At 49.5% G+C, this 17,991-nt stretch overlaps 1 protein-coding gene across 6 annotated transcripts in view; it reads left to right on the top strand.

The window, feature by feature from the left end:
* Positions 1-17,991, top strand: part of fhod3b (formin homology 2 domain containing 3b) — a 136,347-nt gene that overhangs the window by 97,392 nt on the left and 20,964 nt on the right. For 5 of the 6 annotated variants that reach the window (XM_088998386.1, XM_088998389.1, XM_088998387.1 and 2 more), the window contains 6 exons: positions 11,959-12,066; positions 12,152-12,286; positions 12,361-12,411; positions 13,211-13,383; positions 14,529-15,104; positions 15,904-16,811. In XM_088998386.1, coding sequence (XP_088854512.1) covers positions 11,959-12,066; positions 12,152-12,286; positions 12,361-12,411; positions 13,211-13,383; positions 14,529-15,104; positions 15,904-16,811 — 1,951 coding nt within the window. Of the gene's footprint in view, positions 1-2,128; positions 2,177-11,958; positions 12,067-12,151; positions 12,287-12,360; positions 12,412-13,210; positions 13,384-14,528; positions 15,105-15,903; positions 16,812-17,991 lie in introns of all 6 variants that reach the window. The other variant, XM_088998388.1, reaches the window with a different exon arrangement.

The following is a 17,991-nucleotide window of genomic DNA, read 5'->3' as shown; positions in this document are numbered from 1 at the left end:
TACAAGTCCACCAGAAGTAAATTCATTTGATTGCAGATGATTTGAAAAGGCCTGTCCGGATAAGGTGCCACAGATGACAGTGCATGTCAGTGCACAAACCAAGCAAGAATCGCTTCATTGTTTTTCAGTCTCCAGAATTGAGTGTTTCCGACCCCAAGCGTCTCCTGAATGTTTCGTACTTTGCAACCCTCTTCATTTAATCAGATATATAAAATTTTCTCTTCCGCGGTCATGACTGTTCCGCTTTGTTTGGACACCAATATCTCTGTGATGTAAATGAATGAAATGAAAATCAATCATGCAAAGTCACTTGCATGTTGTCCTTTTGGATCCAATAAGAGAAAATGGCGGCACAGACACACTTATTCTGTTGTATTCAGGGGGCGTTGCTTCAGTTGGCGCTGCTGTGGACTTCCGCATGGCTTCCGCAACTCCCGTTGTTATGAATCGATCATTAATATAACATAGTTGTAGTAAGTTTAATGCATACTTTTTATTCCCGGGTTCAAGAATTCCCATTTGACAGAGATCCGCAAGCGGTAGATAAGATTTCTTCCTTGATCTCTCTCCTCATCACATCTTTTTCCACTTTCTTGTGGTTAGCAAACATTTTGGTCCATTCAATTCATCTTCTGTGATTTATAATTTTAATACTTATAATTCACACCTGAGTATAATAGGTCGCAGGACCAACCCAAACTCATACAAAGCACGCTGGAATACCAGCCAACTAACATTCTTCCACCATATCCTTAATCATCTACACTTGTAACTGCCTGCTTTCTGCACTAGTGTGTGTTCAATGTTTCCAACAAAATTGTATCAAATTGGAATTAAGCCTTCATCTCAGCACTTTGATTTCTGGTTTGCTTTTAATTTAACATGTGCTGAACTGAATGTTCTACACTTGTAACTACCTGTTTGCTGCACGGGTGTGTGTTCAGTGTTTCCCAAAAAAAATGAATACAATTGGATTAAAGCCTCCATCTAAATACTTGGATTTGTAGTTTGCTTTTAAGCCGTACTGAACAGAATGAACAAAAATTGGAGGCACGCAATGTCACGTGGAAAGCTGTCTTTTATGTGTTTACCTATACTGTATTCATTTTGAATTTAATGCCTTCCAGATGTGGAAAAATTGAGTGGTGAAATACTCCACTGAGAAAAATTTGAAAAGGGAAACACTCGCTGTCACCCCGTGTGTATTGTCTTTTCAATACCGGTTTTGAAAGTCATCTCTTGTCTTTGCTTCTGTCATACTTCTCGTTCCTACGGCCTCCCTTCCCTCCTTTCAACCCTCAAACCGTCCCCTACCACAGAGATGAGGAGGAAGAAGGACAGGAGGAGGAGAATGGAGAGGAGGATATGGAGGATGAGGAGGATGAGGATCAGACAGATGGTGAAAATCATCTAGTCGTTGAGTCCATTAGGCATGACAATCACAGGTATTGTCGGCGAACTCACTCCTCCATGGGATACAACCCATCATTCGTTTTGCCATGTAGCATAATAAAGAGCACAAATAATAGGACTAAGCTGAAATGTTAATAATACAATAAATATTGATTTATATAGTGCTTTAACAACAGAAGCTGTAACAAAGCGCTTAACATGAACAACTATCATATGCATAAAATAAAGCAGTCAATAAGAATAAGAAAACCCTTATTTGTCTCACAATGGAAAAATTCCCAGTTTACTCAAGCAAAGTGATGAAAGGAAGAAAGTAGAAGAACAAAAACTAAAGGAGCTGCTGTAAAAATACCTTGTCACGTTTCGGTTTGCGACCAACGAGTGGCACTGTGGGTCCCGCCAGCAGCTGCACAGGTGTTGGTCATTTTAATCGGTGGCAGTTAAAAGAACTCCCGGAATAACCAATCAATGTCGGGTCATAGTTTGTTTCACCCTGTCAGGTTTGTTTTGTCTTGTCATACTTTACTCATGGTTTTGTTTGTTACTTTGGACCGTTTTGTTCTGATGACTGATGTTTGAGATTTTGTTCCTGCTGACTTTAATCAATCCTTTATGTCAAATACACCCTACTCCTTCCTCCTGCCTGCTTGTTGTGGTGACACAAAGTGTCATTTCAACGTTCGGCACTTTGTTTCACACTTTCTTCCATCTTTAGTCTGACAGAAGCGTCTCACACTCTTAGAAGGACCTGCTGGACTGAAAGGTAAAAGCAGTCAAACATTAGATTAGATTAGATTAGATTAGATTAGATTAGATTAGCCTTTATTTGTCTCACAGTGGAGAAATTTACATTTCACAGCAGCAGCAAATGAGTGACGCTTTGTGAGAGAACATGAATCTTGTCATTACATCTGACAGAAAACGGCTTTCTGGTTTCTATTTTTAATATTTGCTTTGCAATCGTTTTCTGCTTGCTTGCTGTCAAACTGCTCAGTGGGCTGCTACCCATGTTGCTACAGTACTTGCAAATACAGTGAGTCCTTGGCTTACGAACTTAATTGGTTCCCAGACAGAGTGTGTAAGGGGCAAAGTGTGTTTTTGTTTGGTTTGTGTCTTCTTCGGCTGAACACGAGCCTGACACGTCACTCGAGGCTCGAGGGCTGGGCTCGAGTGACGAAAGGACAGCGGGGAGTGTGGATCCAAAATACACGGCGAGACAGATACTCGGATACAAAAGTCTTTACTGAGGCACGCATGAAAAAATACCAAACAGGGAAGAGTGGAGGAAGATAACTAATTGACAGCAGACCTGGCAACACGGAAGTGGAAACGGCAATGTCCAAAAATACTCCGACGGAGACGGTAGTGAGCGAGAGACAGATATAGGCAGAAGGCACCATCAGTGAATGACAATCAGCTGTGGGAACCCAGGTGAATGATGATTGGAGGGGCCGTCTCCCAAGATTGGCGGAGGAGGTGACAGGAGGGGCGGGGCGCGCCCCGGATGGCAACGAGATGTGACAGTGCCCCCCCCCCAAGGGACGCCTCTCAGCGGCCCACCAGGTTTGGATGGGTGAGCCGCATGGAACGCCCGGGTGAGGGATGGGTCGAGGATCCAGGAACGTGGGACCCATTGACGTTCCTCAGGTCCATAGCCCTCCCAGTCGACCAGGTACTGCACTCCTCTGCCCCTGCGCCTGGAGTCCAGTATCTCCCGCACGGTGTAGACTGGTCCGTCGTCCAATATCCGAGGGGGAGGTGGGGGGGAGGGCGTGGGGGCTAAGGGGCTGGTCTCCACTGGCTTGAGGAGGGAAACATGAAAAACGGGGTGGATCCTCATGGTGGGTGGCAGCCGGAGCCTCACCGAGACTGGGCTGAGGATGGCCTCGATGGGGAAGGGACCCGTGAAGCGTGGGCCCAGCTTGGCTGAAGACCCTGCCAGCCTAAGGTCCCTCGTCGACAGCCACACCTCCTGCCCGACCTGGTAGTTGGGTGCCTGTCTCCGGTGACGGTCCGCCACCCGCTGGTTCCGGGATGCGGTGCGTGTCAGGGCGTCCCTGGTCTCCTTCCAGACTCGGTGGGCCCGTCTGAGGTGATGTTCAATAGACGGGACCTCCACCTGGCCCTCCTGAGTGGGAAACAAGGGCGGCTGATAGCCACAGGCGGACATAAATGGGGACCGACCTGTGGATGCGGAGACCAGGGAGTTGTGGGCGTACTCCACCCAGGGTAGGTGCAGGGCCCACGACGCCGGGTTGTGGAGGCACACGCACCGGAGGGCCGCCTCCAGGTCCTGGTACTTCCTCTCCGTCTGTCCGTTGGTCTGGGGATGGTATCCAGACGACAGGCTCGCCGACGCCCCTAGGGACCGACAGAAACGTTTCCATACCTTGGACACGAACTGCGGTCCCCGGTCCGACACGATGTCCGTCGGAATCCCGTGGAGACGGACGACGTGGTTAACCAGGAGTTGAGCCGTCTCGATGGCGGACGGCAACCTGGTTAACGGGACGAAGTGGGCCGACTTGGAGAATCGATCCACAACAGTAAGGACGACCATCTTGCCACGGGAGGGGGGGAGGCCTGTCACGAAGTCGACGGAGATGTGGGACCAGGGTCTGGACGGTACCGGTAGCGGCCGGAGGAGTCCTGCCGGGGGCTGATGGGAGGCTTTCCCACAGGCACAGGTCGGGCAGGCCTTCACGAAGAGGGTGATGTCCCTCCGGAACCCCGGCCACCAGAATCGTTGGGCGATGAGTTGGATCGTCCTGTTGACCCCCGGGTGACAGGCAATCCTGGAGGTGTGCCCCCAGACGAGCACCTCCGTGCGAAGAGGGGGGGGGGGACGAACAGGCGATCCTTCGGACAGCCCCTGGGGATGGGGGTCGTCCCCTGGGCTTGCTGGACTTTTCTCTCAACCTCCCACCTCAGGGCACCCAGGATGCGCTGGGCCGGCAGAATGTTGGTGGTGGTGGTCTCCTCCTTTTCTGCCGGCTCATGGATGCGGGATAGGGCATCGGGCTTGGTGTTCTGTGACCCTGAGCAGTAGGTGAGAGAAAAGTTAAAACGGGTGAGGAAGAGTGACCATCGGGCCTGACGGGAGTTCAGTCTCTTGGTCGACCGGATGGCCGCCAGGTTCTTAGACGGTGAAGGGGTGTTTCGCTCCCTCAAGCCAGTGTCTCCATTCCTGCAGGGCCAGGACGACCGCCAGCAGTTCCCGGTTGCCGACGTCGTAGTTGGCCTCAGCGGGGCTGAGCCGGCGGGAGAAGAAGGCGCATGGGCGTAGCTTCTGGTCTGTGGGAGAGCGCTGGGACAGGACGGCCCCTACTCCGGACTCGGATGCGTCAACCTCGACCGTGAACGGGAGATCCAGGTCGGGATGACGCAGAACAGGGGGATTGGTGAAGGCTAGACGGAGGCGATTGAATGCCCCCTCAGCATCGGGCGTCCACCTGAAGGGAATCTTGGTGGACGTGAGGTTAGTGAGGGGGAGTGCCTTCTGACTATGCCCGCGTATGAAGCGGCGGTAGAAGTTGGCAAACCCCAAAAATCGCTGAAGCTGTTTCCGCGTCTTTGGGATCGGCCATTCCACCACCGCTTTGGTTTTAGTGGGGTAGGCCCTGAGCTGCCCCCGCTCCACGATGAACCCTAGGAAGGACAGAGAGCGGACATGGAACTCACACTTCTCTGCCTTCACATAGAGACGGTTTTGCAGGAGCCGCGCCAGGACCCGTCGGACGTGTTGCCGGTGCTCCTCTGCGGAACGAGAAAAAATACTCCGACGGAGACGGTAGTGAGCGAGAGACAGATATAGGCAGAAGGCACCATCAGTGAATGACAATCAGCTGTGGGAACCCAGGTGAATGATGATTGGAGGGGCCGTCTCCCAAGATTGGCGGAGGAGGTGACAGGAGGGGCGGGGCGCGCCCCGGATGGCAACGAGATGTGACAGTGCCCCCCCCCCAAGGGACGCCTCTCAGCGGCCCACCAGGTTTGGATGGGTGAGCCGCATGGAACGCCCGGGTGAGGGATGGGTCGAGGATCCAGGAACGTGGGACCCATTGACGTTCCTCAGGTCCATAGCCCTCCCAGTCGACCAGGTACTGCACTCCTCTGCCCCTGCGCCTGGAGTCCAGTATCTCCCGCACGGTGTAGACTGGTCCGTCGTCCAATATCCGAGGGGGAGGTGGGGGGGAGGGCGTGGGGGCTAAGGGGCTGGTCTCCACTGGCTTGAGGAGGGAAACATGAAAAACGGGGTGGATCCTCATGGTGGGTGGCAGCCGGAGCCTCACCGAGACTGGGCTGAGGATGGCCTCGATGGGGAAGGGACCCGTGAAGCGTGGGCCCAGCTTGGCTGAAGACCCTGCCAGCCTAAGGTCCCTCGTCGACAGCCACACCTCCTGCCCGACCTGGTAGTTGGGTGCCTGTCTCCGGTGACGGTCCGCCACCCGCTGGTTCCGGGATGCGGTGCGTGTCAGGGCGTCCCTGGTCTCCTTCCAGACTCGGTGGGCCCGTCTGAGGTGATGTTCAATAGACGGGACCTCCACCTGGCCCTCCTGAGTGGGAAACAAGGGCGGCTGATAGCCACAGGCGGACATAAATGGGGACCGACCTGTGGATGCGGAGACCAGGGAGTTGTGGGCGTACTCCACCCAGGGTAGGTGCAGGGCCCACGACGCCGGGTTGTGGAGGCACACGCACCGGAGGGCCGCCTCCAGGTCCTGGTACTTCCTCTCCGTCTGTCCGTTGGTCTGGGGATGGTATCCAGACGACAGGCTCGCCGACGCCCCTAGGGACCGACAGAAACGTTTCCATACCTTGGACACGAACTGCGGTCCCCGGTCCGACACGATGTCCGTCGGAATCCCGTGGAGACGGACGACGTGGTTAACCAGGAGTTGAGCCGTCTCGATGGCGGACGGCAACCTGGTTAACGGGACGAAGTGGGCCGACTTGGAGAATCGATCCACAACAGTAAGGACGACCATCTTGCCACGGGAGGGGGGGAGGCCTGTCACGAAGTCGACGGAGATGTGGGACCAGGGTCTGGACGGTACCGGTAGCGGCCGGAGGAGTCCTGCCGGGGGCTGATGGGAGGCTTTCCCACAGGCACAGGTCGGGCAGGCCTTCACGAAGAGGGTGATGTCCCTCCGGAACCCCGGCCACCAGAATCGTTGGGCGATGAGTTGGATCGTCCTGTTGACCCCCGGGTGACAGGCAATCCTGGAGGTGTGCCCCCAGACGAGCACCTCCGTGCGAAGAGGGGGGGGGGACGAACAGGCGATCCTTCGGACAGCCCCTGGGGATGGGGGTCGTCCCCTGGGCTTGCTGGACTTTTCTCTCAACCTCCCACCTCAGGGCACCCAGGATGCGCTGGGCCGGCAGAATGTTGGTGGTGGTGGTCTCCTCCTTTTCTGCCGGCTCATGGATGCGGGATAGGGCATCGGGCTTGGTGTTCTGTGACCCTGAGCAGTAGGTGAGAGAAAAGTTAAAACGGGTGAGGAAGAGTGACCATCGGGCCTGACGGGAGTTCAGTCTCTTGGCCGACCGGATGGCCGCCAGGTTCTTATGGTCAGTGAAGACGGTGAAGGGGTGTTTCGCTCCCTCAAGCCAGTGTCTCCATTCCTGCAGGGCCAGGACGACCGCCAGCAGTTCCCGGTTGCCGACGTCGTAGTTGGCCTCAGCGGGGCTGAGCCGGCGGGAGAAGAAGGCGCATGGGCGTAGCTTCTGGTCTGTGGGAGAGCGCTGGGACAGGACGGCCCCTACTCCGGACTCGGATGCGTCAACCTCGACCGTGAACGGGAGATCCGGGTCGGGATGACGCAGAACAGGGGGATTGGTGAAGGCTAGACGGAGGCGATTGAATGCCCCCTCAGCATCGGGCGTCCACCTGAAGGGAATCTTGGTGGACGTGAGGTTAGTGAGGGGGAGTGCCTTCTGACTATACCCGCGTATGAAGCGGCGGTAGAAGTTGGCAAACCCCAAAAATCGCTGAAGCTGTTTCCGCGTCTTTGGGATCGGCCATTCCACCACCGCTTTGGTTTTAGTGGGGTCGGCCCTGAGCTGCCCCCGCTCCACGATGAACCCTAGGAAGGACAGAGAGCGGACATGGAACTCACACTTCTCTGCCTTCACATAGAGACGGTTTTGCAGGAGCCGCGCCAGGACCCGTCGGACGTGTTGCCGGTGCTCCTCTGCGGAACGAGAAAAAATGAGAATATCATCAAGATAAACAAAAACAAAAACATTGAGGAAGTCCCTGAGCACATCATTGATCAAATTTTGGAAGACGGCGGGCGCGTTCGTGAGTCCGAACGGCATCACCAGATATTCAAAATGTCCTAACGGTGTCTTAAATGCAGTTTTCCATTCATCCCCCTCCCGGATGCGGACCAAGTGGTACGCGCTACGGAGGTCTAATTTGGAAAAAATGGTTGCTGATTGAAGGGGGGTGAAGGCTGAGTCCATGAGGGGGAGGGGGTATTTGTTAAGGATGGTGATGTCGTTCAGACTCCGATAATCGACACACGGACGCAGGGTTCCGTCCTTCTTGTCAATGAAGAACCCTGCGCCCAGCGGAGACCGAGACGGCCGAATGAGTCCCGCCGCGAGGGAGGAGTCTATGTAAGTGCTCAGGGCTTCCCGTTCCGGTTGTGAGATGTGGAAAAGTCTGGAGTCCGGTAATGGAGCCCCTGGCTGCAAGTCAATAGCACAGTCATACGGTCCGTGGGGCGGCAGGGATTGGGCGTTGTCCTTGCTGAACACCTCCCGCAGGTCGTGGTAGCAGTGTGGCACGCCCTTGAGGCAGATGGCCTCAGGCGGTCCACCGCGGGAGGCGTCTCGCCCTGCCGTAGCCGACCGTAGGCAGTTGGCGTAGCAGTAGGGGCTCCAGCCCTGAATGGTGGGACCCTCCCAGGAGATTGACGGGTCGTGGGTATTGAGCCAGGGGAGACCCAATACCAACGGCGCATTCCGGGAGGGCATAACTAAAAATTGGCGGTGCTCGACGTGGTTCCCCGCGACCCTGAGTTTGAGCGGGGCCGTGAGGTGGGTGACTCGGGCTAACAGTCTGCCGTCCAGGTCGACCATCTCCTTTGGGGGGTGGAGATCGATCAGCTGGCAGCCCAACGAGTCCGCCAGCTGGGGGTCAATGATGCACCCGTCGGCCCCCGAGTCCACTAGGGCCCGCACGGTTTGGGAGCTGGACGGGGCGATTAATTCGCTGTCCAGCTCCAACCGCGTAACGGGGGTCGTGGATTTGACCTCCAGAGGTCGCTGTGGTCGCCGTCTTGTCGGGGACTTGCGTGGACCTGAGGTCTTCGCCTGGGGGCCTTGGGTGCGACGAGCTCCGGGTGTAGTGTGGTCGTTCCCCCCCCCCCCTATGATCATGGGTTCGGGGGATTCCTCCAGGCGCCGCACACGCTCGCTGCCGGGTGTGGGAGATATGGACCGGCTGCGTGGCTGTCTGGGCCGTCGGCCGCGCTGCTCCCTCTGTCGCTCCCGAAGGCGGTGATCCAGGCCGATGACTATGGCGACCAGGTCGTCGAAGGTGGTGCCCGCGTCGCGGGTAGCCAACTCGTCCTTGAGGTCGGTGTTCAATCCGCGACGAAACACCCCCCTCAACGCTCGGTCGCCGTAGCCGCTGCCAGCGGCCCGGATGCGGAAGTCGACGGAGTATTCCGCGGCTGAACGGGCCCCTTGGACGCAGTCCAGTAGTCTCCCCTCCGCTTCGGACTCCGTCACCGGATGATGGAAAACCCGGCGTAACTCGGCGACGAAGTCCGGGTATGAGGTGCGCAGCTCCGGTCGGGATTCTCGGATGGCCAGCACCCACGTCTCGGCTTCTCCCGTGAGCAGGCTGGTGATGAAGGCTACCTTCGCCTCATCGCTAACGCAGGCGTATGGATGTTGCTCAAACACGAGCGTGCACTGCATTAAAAACTGAGCGCAGCGCCCGGTTTCGCCTGCGTAGCGGGAGGGAAGAGGAAATTGAGGAGCGTGCCTACTCACGGGCGGGGAAGACTTGGCCGTGAGAGCGGAAATGCGTGCCTCAGCCGCCTCGAAGCGTTGAGCCAGCCTGGTGGTAATTTGGCTGATTTCCGCGATGGCTCGGGCCAGCTGGCTCGAACGCTCCGCTTGCTCGGTGAGGGCGGCGAGATATCTGTCTTCGCCGGCGGGATCCATAGTGGGTCGGAGTATTATGACACGTCACTCGAGGCTCGAGGGCTGGGCTCCAGTGACGAAAGGACAGCGGGGAGTGTGGATCCAAAATACACGGCGAGACAGATACTCGGATACAAAAGTCTTTACTGAGGCACGCATGAAAAAATACCAAACAGGGAAGAGTGGAGGAAGATAACTAATTGACAGCAGACCTGGCAACACGGAAGTGGAAACGGCAATGTCCAAAAATACTCCGACGGAGACGGTAGTGAGCGAGAGACAGATATAGGCAGAAGGCACCATCAGTGAATGACAATCAGCTGTGGGAACCCAGGTGAATGATGATTGAAGGGGCCGTCTCCCAAGATTGGCGGAGGAGGTGACAGGAGGGGCGGGGCGCGCCCCGGATGGCAACGAGATGTGACAGAGCCAGTGGTGGGGTTTTTTTTTTCGGTCCCATATTAGTAAGATTATCTGCAAAAAGCTCCTTGGAGGCGATCAACATGTGCATTCAAAGAGAGAGGGTGTGGAAAGGTGCGCCGGCTGGAGCGCTGTTCGGTCGTGTGCTTCCGCCGAAAATCCTAAAATCACTCCACCAGATCTGAAGATCAGTCCACCAGCCGTGGTGGGCGTGTATCGCGAAAAGTACTGCATATTTCAAGGTTTAATTTTCATAAATTTGATGTTCGTAACCGAAAATTTCGTAAGGCAAGGTGTTCGTGAACCAAGGTCTCACTGTACTCCTTAATCCTATCTAAGGCTTTGTTGTATTAATACTTGCTGCTGCCTTGAACGTGTTTGGACGGTGCAGTAAGTCTTTTTATAACGTCTAAATGAAGTCCACTCAGAATGGATGAGAAACTGTTTTGAGTGGATTTTACGTTTTTGATATATTACATGAATGACCTTAACGTGAATATTAAACATGCCCCAAGGGTTAAAGTCAAAATACACAAAGAACAAGGGACAGGACTGGATATAGTTTTGCTTCCTTTCAAAGTCAAAGTCAAAGTCAAAGTCAGCTTTATTGTCAAATATGCTAATATGCATGACATACAGCACAGATGAAATTACTGTCCTCTCGGACCCAGCATGCAAGGCACTTATAATTACTTTAACAAACATAAACATGAAAACGCCAATTTGCCGGGAGAGGGGAGCCGACTGCACTGTATGTGCAAGCTGTGCTAAATGATGACTGTTTTTTGTCTAAGTTGTTTTTTTACATCCCTTTTATTTCTTGCCAAATTCCTGTCATCTGTTTCTATGCTCAATAAATAAACTACAGTTTTCCGAGTAGTATTTATATCATATGTTAACAATTCTGTCAACCCCCACATATCTGCTGGTCTTCAATCACAAACTCATTCATTTATGTATTTATAATCATAGCTTCTGTTATTTGCCAAAACTGAACTATTGTTTTTTTTCCACTGGGCCCATACAATTAAAGTAGCATTTGAAGCAACATATTGTGCCATGTCGGTGTCGAGGAACTATGTTGAACTGCAGTTGCGGGCTGTGCATGTCACTCCTAGGCCTTCTGAATCACTCCACAGCTGCGAGTGTGGTGTGATTTACTACACGTCCACTAGAAGAAGTCGTTGGCCAGGAAATAACTTGTGACTTGAAGAAACTTAATAATGTAAATTCATTTACTGAACGTGTAGATTTGATAACCTCATAAAATTGCAATATTATTTGCTATTTTAGCTTGCTTCGAAGCTGTCCGTCTTGAAAATGGCTGAAACAATATATCTGCAACCAAATCCATTTCTTCTCCTCCTTCAGCCATTGTGGGTTGACAAAACTGCGATTAAATCATTGCCAGTGCCTTTGAGCAGGCCTTTGGTTGCCAACTTGAACTTTGGTTGGTTAAAGCAACTCTTTCATCACTATTGATGTTTATGCTCCAGAGCCTGCAGAACTGATAGTGAAAGCGTCCAGGAAGATTTCTGACCGTGGGAACAAATGAGGGCTGACATGTGATTGGTTAAATGCTTAAATGCGAAAACACAACTGGAAGCACCACAACAGGGAAAAGCAATAAAAGGAAGTCGAAAGACAATTTGAAATTATTTAATAAAAAATCATGGACAATATATGATTCACATTAGTCTGTGATTCGGAAATTTTTAGGCCAGCAGAGAAGCTCAGATATTTTTAAGCCAGTTGAGAAGTCCCTGCAGGGCTTGACGGCTCACCACTGTTGAATGGAGTTTCACTGTTTCATTTGGACAAACAATTCCTTTTTTTTAATTGACTCACTTAAAGTGAGTTCGGAGATTTCGTGTTGATATAAAATGATACTTTTGGAGTCACCTTTTGACCTCAATAATTCAGAGCCATTTTCGTTGTGTTCATTGTATCATCTGTTGACAGGGTTACTTCCGCTGGAGCACCACAGCCAAGCATGAACCAGCCTCCAACATCATCTACCCATCGCTTCACGAGTACGACAACCTGCACCCCGGAATCTAAAACTGACAGGTAGCCCTTGATAAGAAAGTACACCATGTAAACATCAACAACTCCCAACAAATGACTATTGTATTTGTATACATAATGCGTGCAGACCTGCTTTAGGAGGCTTGCTGAGCTCCTCGTACAGGCAACATCAGGAGTCCTTGGCTGCAGAGAGGGAGAGGAGGCGCATGGAACGAGAGGAACGTCTACAGAGGATCGAAAGAGAAGAGAGGGACCGCTTGAAGTCAGTCTCATCTTGCAAAACACCAGCATTTGTAGATTGGGAATCAGGAATCATTTTTGGTTCGTCCTTTTCAGGCGAGACTATGTTGACAAAAGGGAAGAGGCAAGACAAGCCAGAGAGGAAAGGTAGGTTGGATATATTTGGTGCATTTTGGCATCAACAGACTATATTTTGACATTATCATAATTGAATCAAAAATAGAATGTGCTAATGTTTTTATTCCAAGAGAGAGCAGATGCAAAGAGAGTTTCATAGAGCCCAAGAGTTAGGTTCTACCTGCCCGGCCTCTTCACAATTAATATGTGACCAAATTAAGAATAATAAGAATACCTTTATTTATCCCACAATGGATATTTATTTATTTATTTGTTTGTTTGTTTATTTATTTAAGGGCAAGTGTGTAGTTGTCTTTTGGCATGGGTGTGGCCAAGGTGGCCTGAAAGATTTTTTGGGCTCATTGTTCCACCATCAACCATTTCATCTCTCTAAATTGGACTGTGTTTTCTTTGCACATGTGGCAAAAGCACTCAGGCTCTTAAATCTTCATTTTACTTTTGATAGCATGGCAGAGCAAAGAGAAATTCTGCACATAACCCGGATGTGCTCTTTTCTTACCTTCCTGTATGTCATGTTCAAATTGAAGGGGAAAACATGACCATATCTGGACGCGGCATCTAAAAAACACGTTCTTGTAGGTTTACTAATATTATTGGAAAAAGACTGTAGCTAAATCCCAAGATTGAACGAATGGAATACACCTTACTAGTAGGTGGCATGAGCCTATTTTGTGAAGGCAGAGTAGAAAGTAGAAGTGAATTTATGAAGATGTCACAGATGATCAGTATAGCAATAATAAAAATCAGAAAATGGCTTCAGTCAGCATTGTGATATCAGAATTTTACATAATTACGTTTGGTGTGGCAGATACAAAGCCGTGGAGAGGCTAGCGGCCGAGGAGTGTGAGTGCGAGCGGACCAAAGTGCCTATAAGAGGACGCACGGAGATCACACTGTGTTTAAGTTCCAGCCCCGCCGTCCGCTCGGCCTCCCGTTGTATCACCACTTCATCTATCGCCTCACAACAAGACACAACGTCAGGTAACAGTTTACCTTTTGCACTTAAATAAGCAATACACATTAGATATGATCTTTTTTGTTACAAGGTATGAGGGTTAATGACCCTGTAATTCCTTCCAGATAAGAGTACAATGGATTTATTGTACTGCCCTTCTCTCAATAAAAACTAATAATTAAAATGACAAATTATGTAAATATCAGTACCGTATTTTCCGGTGAATAAGGCGCACCGGAGTAAAAGGCGCACCCCCAATAAATGGTGTATTTTCAAACTTGTTCCATATACAGGTAACTTACGACCACCCGTACTTAGGACCACGACCTCCAGACCCAATTTTCTAAATTTTAATTCTACGGCCGGCACCGTAACGCGCTAGCAGGCCGGCAACGCGTCCGACAATTTTGGCCAGCCAGCATCTCACTCTCGCTCAGCAATCGACTGTGTGATGGCACCAGGGGGGGGGGGGTTGGCGAGTCAGCCTCCGAGTCTCTATTCAACATTTTGAATGGATTTCGACTTAACGACCGTTTGCTCTGAACGGAACTCGGTCATAAGTCGGATGTTACCTACATAAGGTGCACCAAATTATAAGGTGCACCTTGAATGAATAAAAAAGGTTTTCCAAATATAACAAATATATAAATGTTTTCCAAATATAAGGCACACCACATTATAAGGCACTAGAGTAGAGGCTGGGGTTACGCACTACTACTTGTACAAGGGGAAATGGTGTCAGTGGCTGCTTACAGTCGTTACAAGACTTTTTGTGGCTCAATATTACTTCACATATAAGGCACACCTGCATATAAGGTGATCTTTTGAAGAAAATTAAGGCTTTTGGGTGTGCCTTATACACTGGGAAATACGGTGGTCTTTACAAGCAGCAGGTAAAATGTGTCTTCTGTGCCACGTTTGCATATTGTATTTGCATTTTTTTGGGGAGATAAATTGTCAGACCCACTGTGGAGGGCAGGATAAGGATTTTATACGGTATTGAACCTAAATTTGGCCATTTTGTTTAATTTTTCTTTTTACCAAAATTAATACAGGCAAGAGAACACATTGCATCATTCACTTGTTGTTTTGAAACATTGAGAAAAATATGACGATATATAGCAGTCATCTGCTGGCAGTTCACATATTTTTTTCCCAACATTTCTTGCAGAACATGAATCCAGCCCGGAGTCAAAACCTGACTCTCCAACGAGAACAAATAGTCCAGCATCAGCATTAACGGGATCAGAACTTTGTCCCACACCTCCCTCGCAACCAAATATGGCTGCAAAAGAGTTGCCAGCAGACGCAGAGGATGTTTCTTTCACACAACCAGTCGAGAAAGTAGATAAAGAGCCAGAGGGGTGTAAAGAGAGAGGGGTGGGAAGTGAAGCGATGCAGGAAGAAGGAAAGCTTGAGGAGCAAGAGCAGTGTGAGACTGGGAGAGAAGTAAAAGAGCAGGTGGAGGTGGCGGTATTGGCTGATGAAGTGGAGGTAGCTGAGGAAGCACGGCTAGCAAGCACAGTCTCAGAAGTGGTCGGAGAGGGTGTCGTTTTTGAAGAGAATTGCGAGACTGTTCCGACAATAGACAGAGAGGTCGAAGAAAGTATTGTGCTGAGTGAGAAGGAGAAACAGAATGAGGAAGTGAATGAGAAGGACAACTGCTCAGCATCCAGCATCTCCTCCACCAGCAGCACTCTGGAGAGGGAGGAGCGAGAGGAAAAAATCCAACATGACTTTGAAGCAGGTATGACTTGCAGCTTTATTCGTTGCATAATGTATGCATGGATAGAAACGTTTCAATTTTAAAACAGAGCCTAGAAACTAGTGTTGTTGTAAAATATCTAAAATATTAAAATCACATTATCTCTATAGTTGTATCTTTTGTTCTTACTTGTAATTTTATCTGTGGTTTTATTTATGTTCTTGTTTTGTGATTGTAAAGTGTCTTTGAGAGCTTTAAAAGGCGCTTATAAATAAAATGTATTATTATTATTCATATTAATATGTGTTTATAATTTGTTTATTTACAATAAATAATGATTTTTGAACACAAACATGTATTGTTTACAATGACATTTATTCTCCTGAACAAAGAAAATATCCTCATTAGATTCAGAGATCTGAAAAAAAATTACCTCCCTCAATGATTATTGAGGGAGGTACAGAATATGAAATCCATTAAAGACCATTTTTTCATTTAGAATTGCCCAATTCTTTGAAATTTCAGCCTTTCTATAAGTAAGCAATAAAAACCGGCAAATTATGCAATAATATAAAAGCACACTAACTATACTTACTAACTTACTTCTATTTTGAAATACAATGATCATTTTTTTTGGGTGGATTTTATTTATTTATTTTTTGTAACCCATTCTGGACCAAAAAGGTCACTAGCTCTTAATTTTAATTTTTATTTCTTTTGCACCTTCTATTCGAAATAATTTCCTGTTTGTAAATAAGATAACAAAATCTTTACCATCATACGGAAGTAGTTTATGGAGTCTTTCAGAGCATGCGTTCATTGTATCTTTTCCTGCCAACAGGACAGTGGAGCCAGTGTATCAAAGTCTCAGACGACAACGACATCCTCAACAACAAGCGCTTCATGCTGGATATGCTCTACGTGCACGCATCCAACAAGGAGGAAAACAACGAAGGAGGAGAGACTGAAAAAGAAACTCAATGTAAATGTGAAAAAGACCCGGAAGTGGATGACCCCGAAGTGGCCAGCCTGGCCAGCAGAATCTCCACACTGGAGGCTCACAGGCAAGCCAGAGAAGAAACTGTGAAGAAAATAGAGGTGGCCATTGGCGACAAACAAGGAACTGTGCGCGCCGTGGCAGAAAAATTTGGTGATTTAGTCAAAGGTCTGACATGGCCGACCGAAGCGGAGGCATCAAAGGAGCCGCAGCACGCTCTGAGTGACAAATCCCCCAGCAGCATCCCATCGGCTCAGAAGAAGGAATCGGACCAAATCTGGGACCAACTCATGGCCTCGCCCAGGGAGCTGCGCATCAAGGAAATGGATTTCACTGACCTGCAGGATGACGATGACCTGAACGTTTTGGATATGGACAGTGCGGTGGGACCCGGTGATCATGTCCCACCGCTGCCGCCACCTCCCCCACTGTGCAAAGCTATTCTCCCCCCACCACCTCCGCTTTTTAGCTGCCCACCTGCTCCTCCCATCCTTGGCAAAATGGTGCTCCCACCTCCACCTTCTGTGCCGCCTCCTTCTCCTGAGATGAATCGGGCGGACGGTCCTCATTTCCTCAAGAAGAAGAAGACAATTCGGCTCTTCTGGAAAGAGGTGCGCCCGGTGGAATGGCAGTGCAAGAGCCATAAGTTCTGTAAGGAGTCCCTGTGGTCCAAACTAGAGCCACTTAAAATTGACACATCCAAGCTGGAACAGCTGTTTGAGTCCAAATCCAAAGATCTGCCTGTTACCAAGGTACACAGAATCATAAAATCACTTACACTACTGTATATTGTGATATCATGAGAGGCTAGCTCTCAGCGGGACGGGACAAGAAGTGCAATGGACGACAGGTTTGGATACAAACAAAAGGTTTTAATCAAGGGTTCCAGGGGGAATTCACAAGCAACAAAGGTTTGAATAGTGTCTCTTCCAATACTTCTCAAAATAAAGTCTCTTCGGTACTTAAATCCAAATAAAGTCTCTTCTGCTACTTAAATCCAAATAAAGTCTCTTCTGATACTTAAATCCAAATAAAGTCTCTTCTGAGGTAAAACTGAAGACGGAGTTCTTTACAAGAGACTCGAGGCCTCACCCCTCTTGACGTCCTCGTCATGTAGCCTAGCCACCTTAGCTAGGTTCAAATCCAGTGTCCAGTCGTGTGATCCCAACTGGCAATGAGTTCCACGCAGCAATCAACTTCTCCACAGAGCACAGCAATCGAGCTTGTCTTTCCCCAAACTCCACACTCAGAGGCTCTCTGCCTTAAGAGCCTCGCTTGCCAATCAAGCCGTGATCAGCCGCAGGTGTGTGGTTTGAATTGCTGCCTTCCACCAGCTGGGGCCAAGACTCTCTCTGGGTGGAGCCATCTTAGGGGGATGTATTTCCCCTCCAGGACACAGCCTCTCGTGACATCACAATATACAAATATAGTCATATCTAAAATACACCACAATCATCAACCAGATTCACCAGTCACCATAAATAGCAGTCTGCAGGTTCTCAAATGGAATCTCAAAAAATTTAAATTATAGGGGTTATGCCACACGAGGGATCGGATAACCAAAATATTGAAATGGCTTATGGAGATAGGACAGTTCACTTGCTGCGTGCAGTGAACATGCGCAATGAACGTGCATGTTTTTCCTCTTCTGTTTTTCCTCATTCAGATAGCAGGTAATTGTAGCCTGTTGTGTACATTGTGGAGGGGGTATAGGCTTCATTGAATCAGCCATGAAACTGTTTGAAACATGTTACTTTTTATATTTGTATCGCATAATACAAAATAGGAATGCAATATTTCACTGAATATGTTTAATATGCATTATTAAAATATTTTTTACGTTCATTATTTTTGGGCAACAAAATTATCAAGAGCAAAACCATTTTCATGTCCCAATAACTGAATGTGCACAAACCAAAACAGCCAAAAAAG

Source organism: Hippocampus bargibanti, linkage group LG06 (genome assembly GCF_051943395.1).
Source record: "Hippocampus bargibanti isolate YZ-2025 linkage group LG06, ASM5194339v1, whole genome shotgun sequence".
Lineage (NCBI taxonomy): Eukaryota > Metazoa > Chordata > Actinopteri > Syngnathiformes > Syngnathidae > Hippocampus > Hippocampus bargibanti.
Note: the sequence above shows the minus strand (reverse complement) of the source record. Positions and strands in the feature narration are given on the sequence as shown.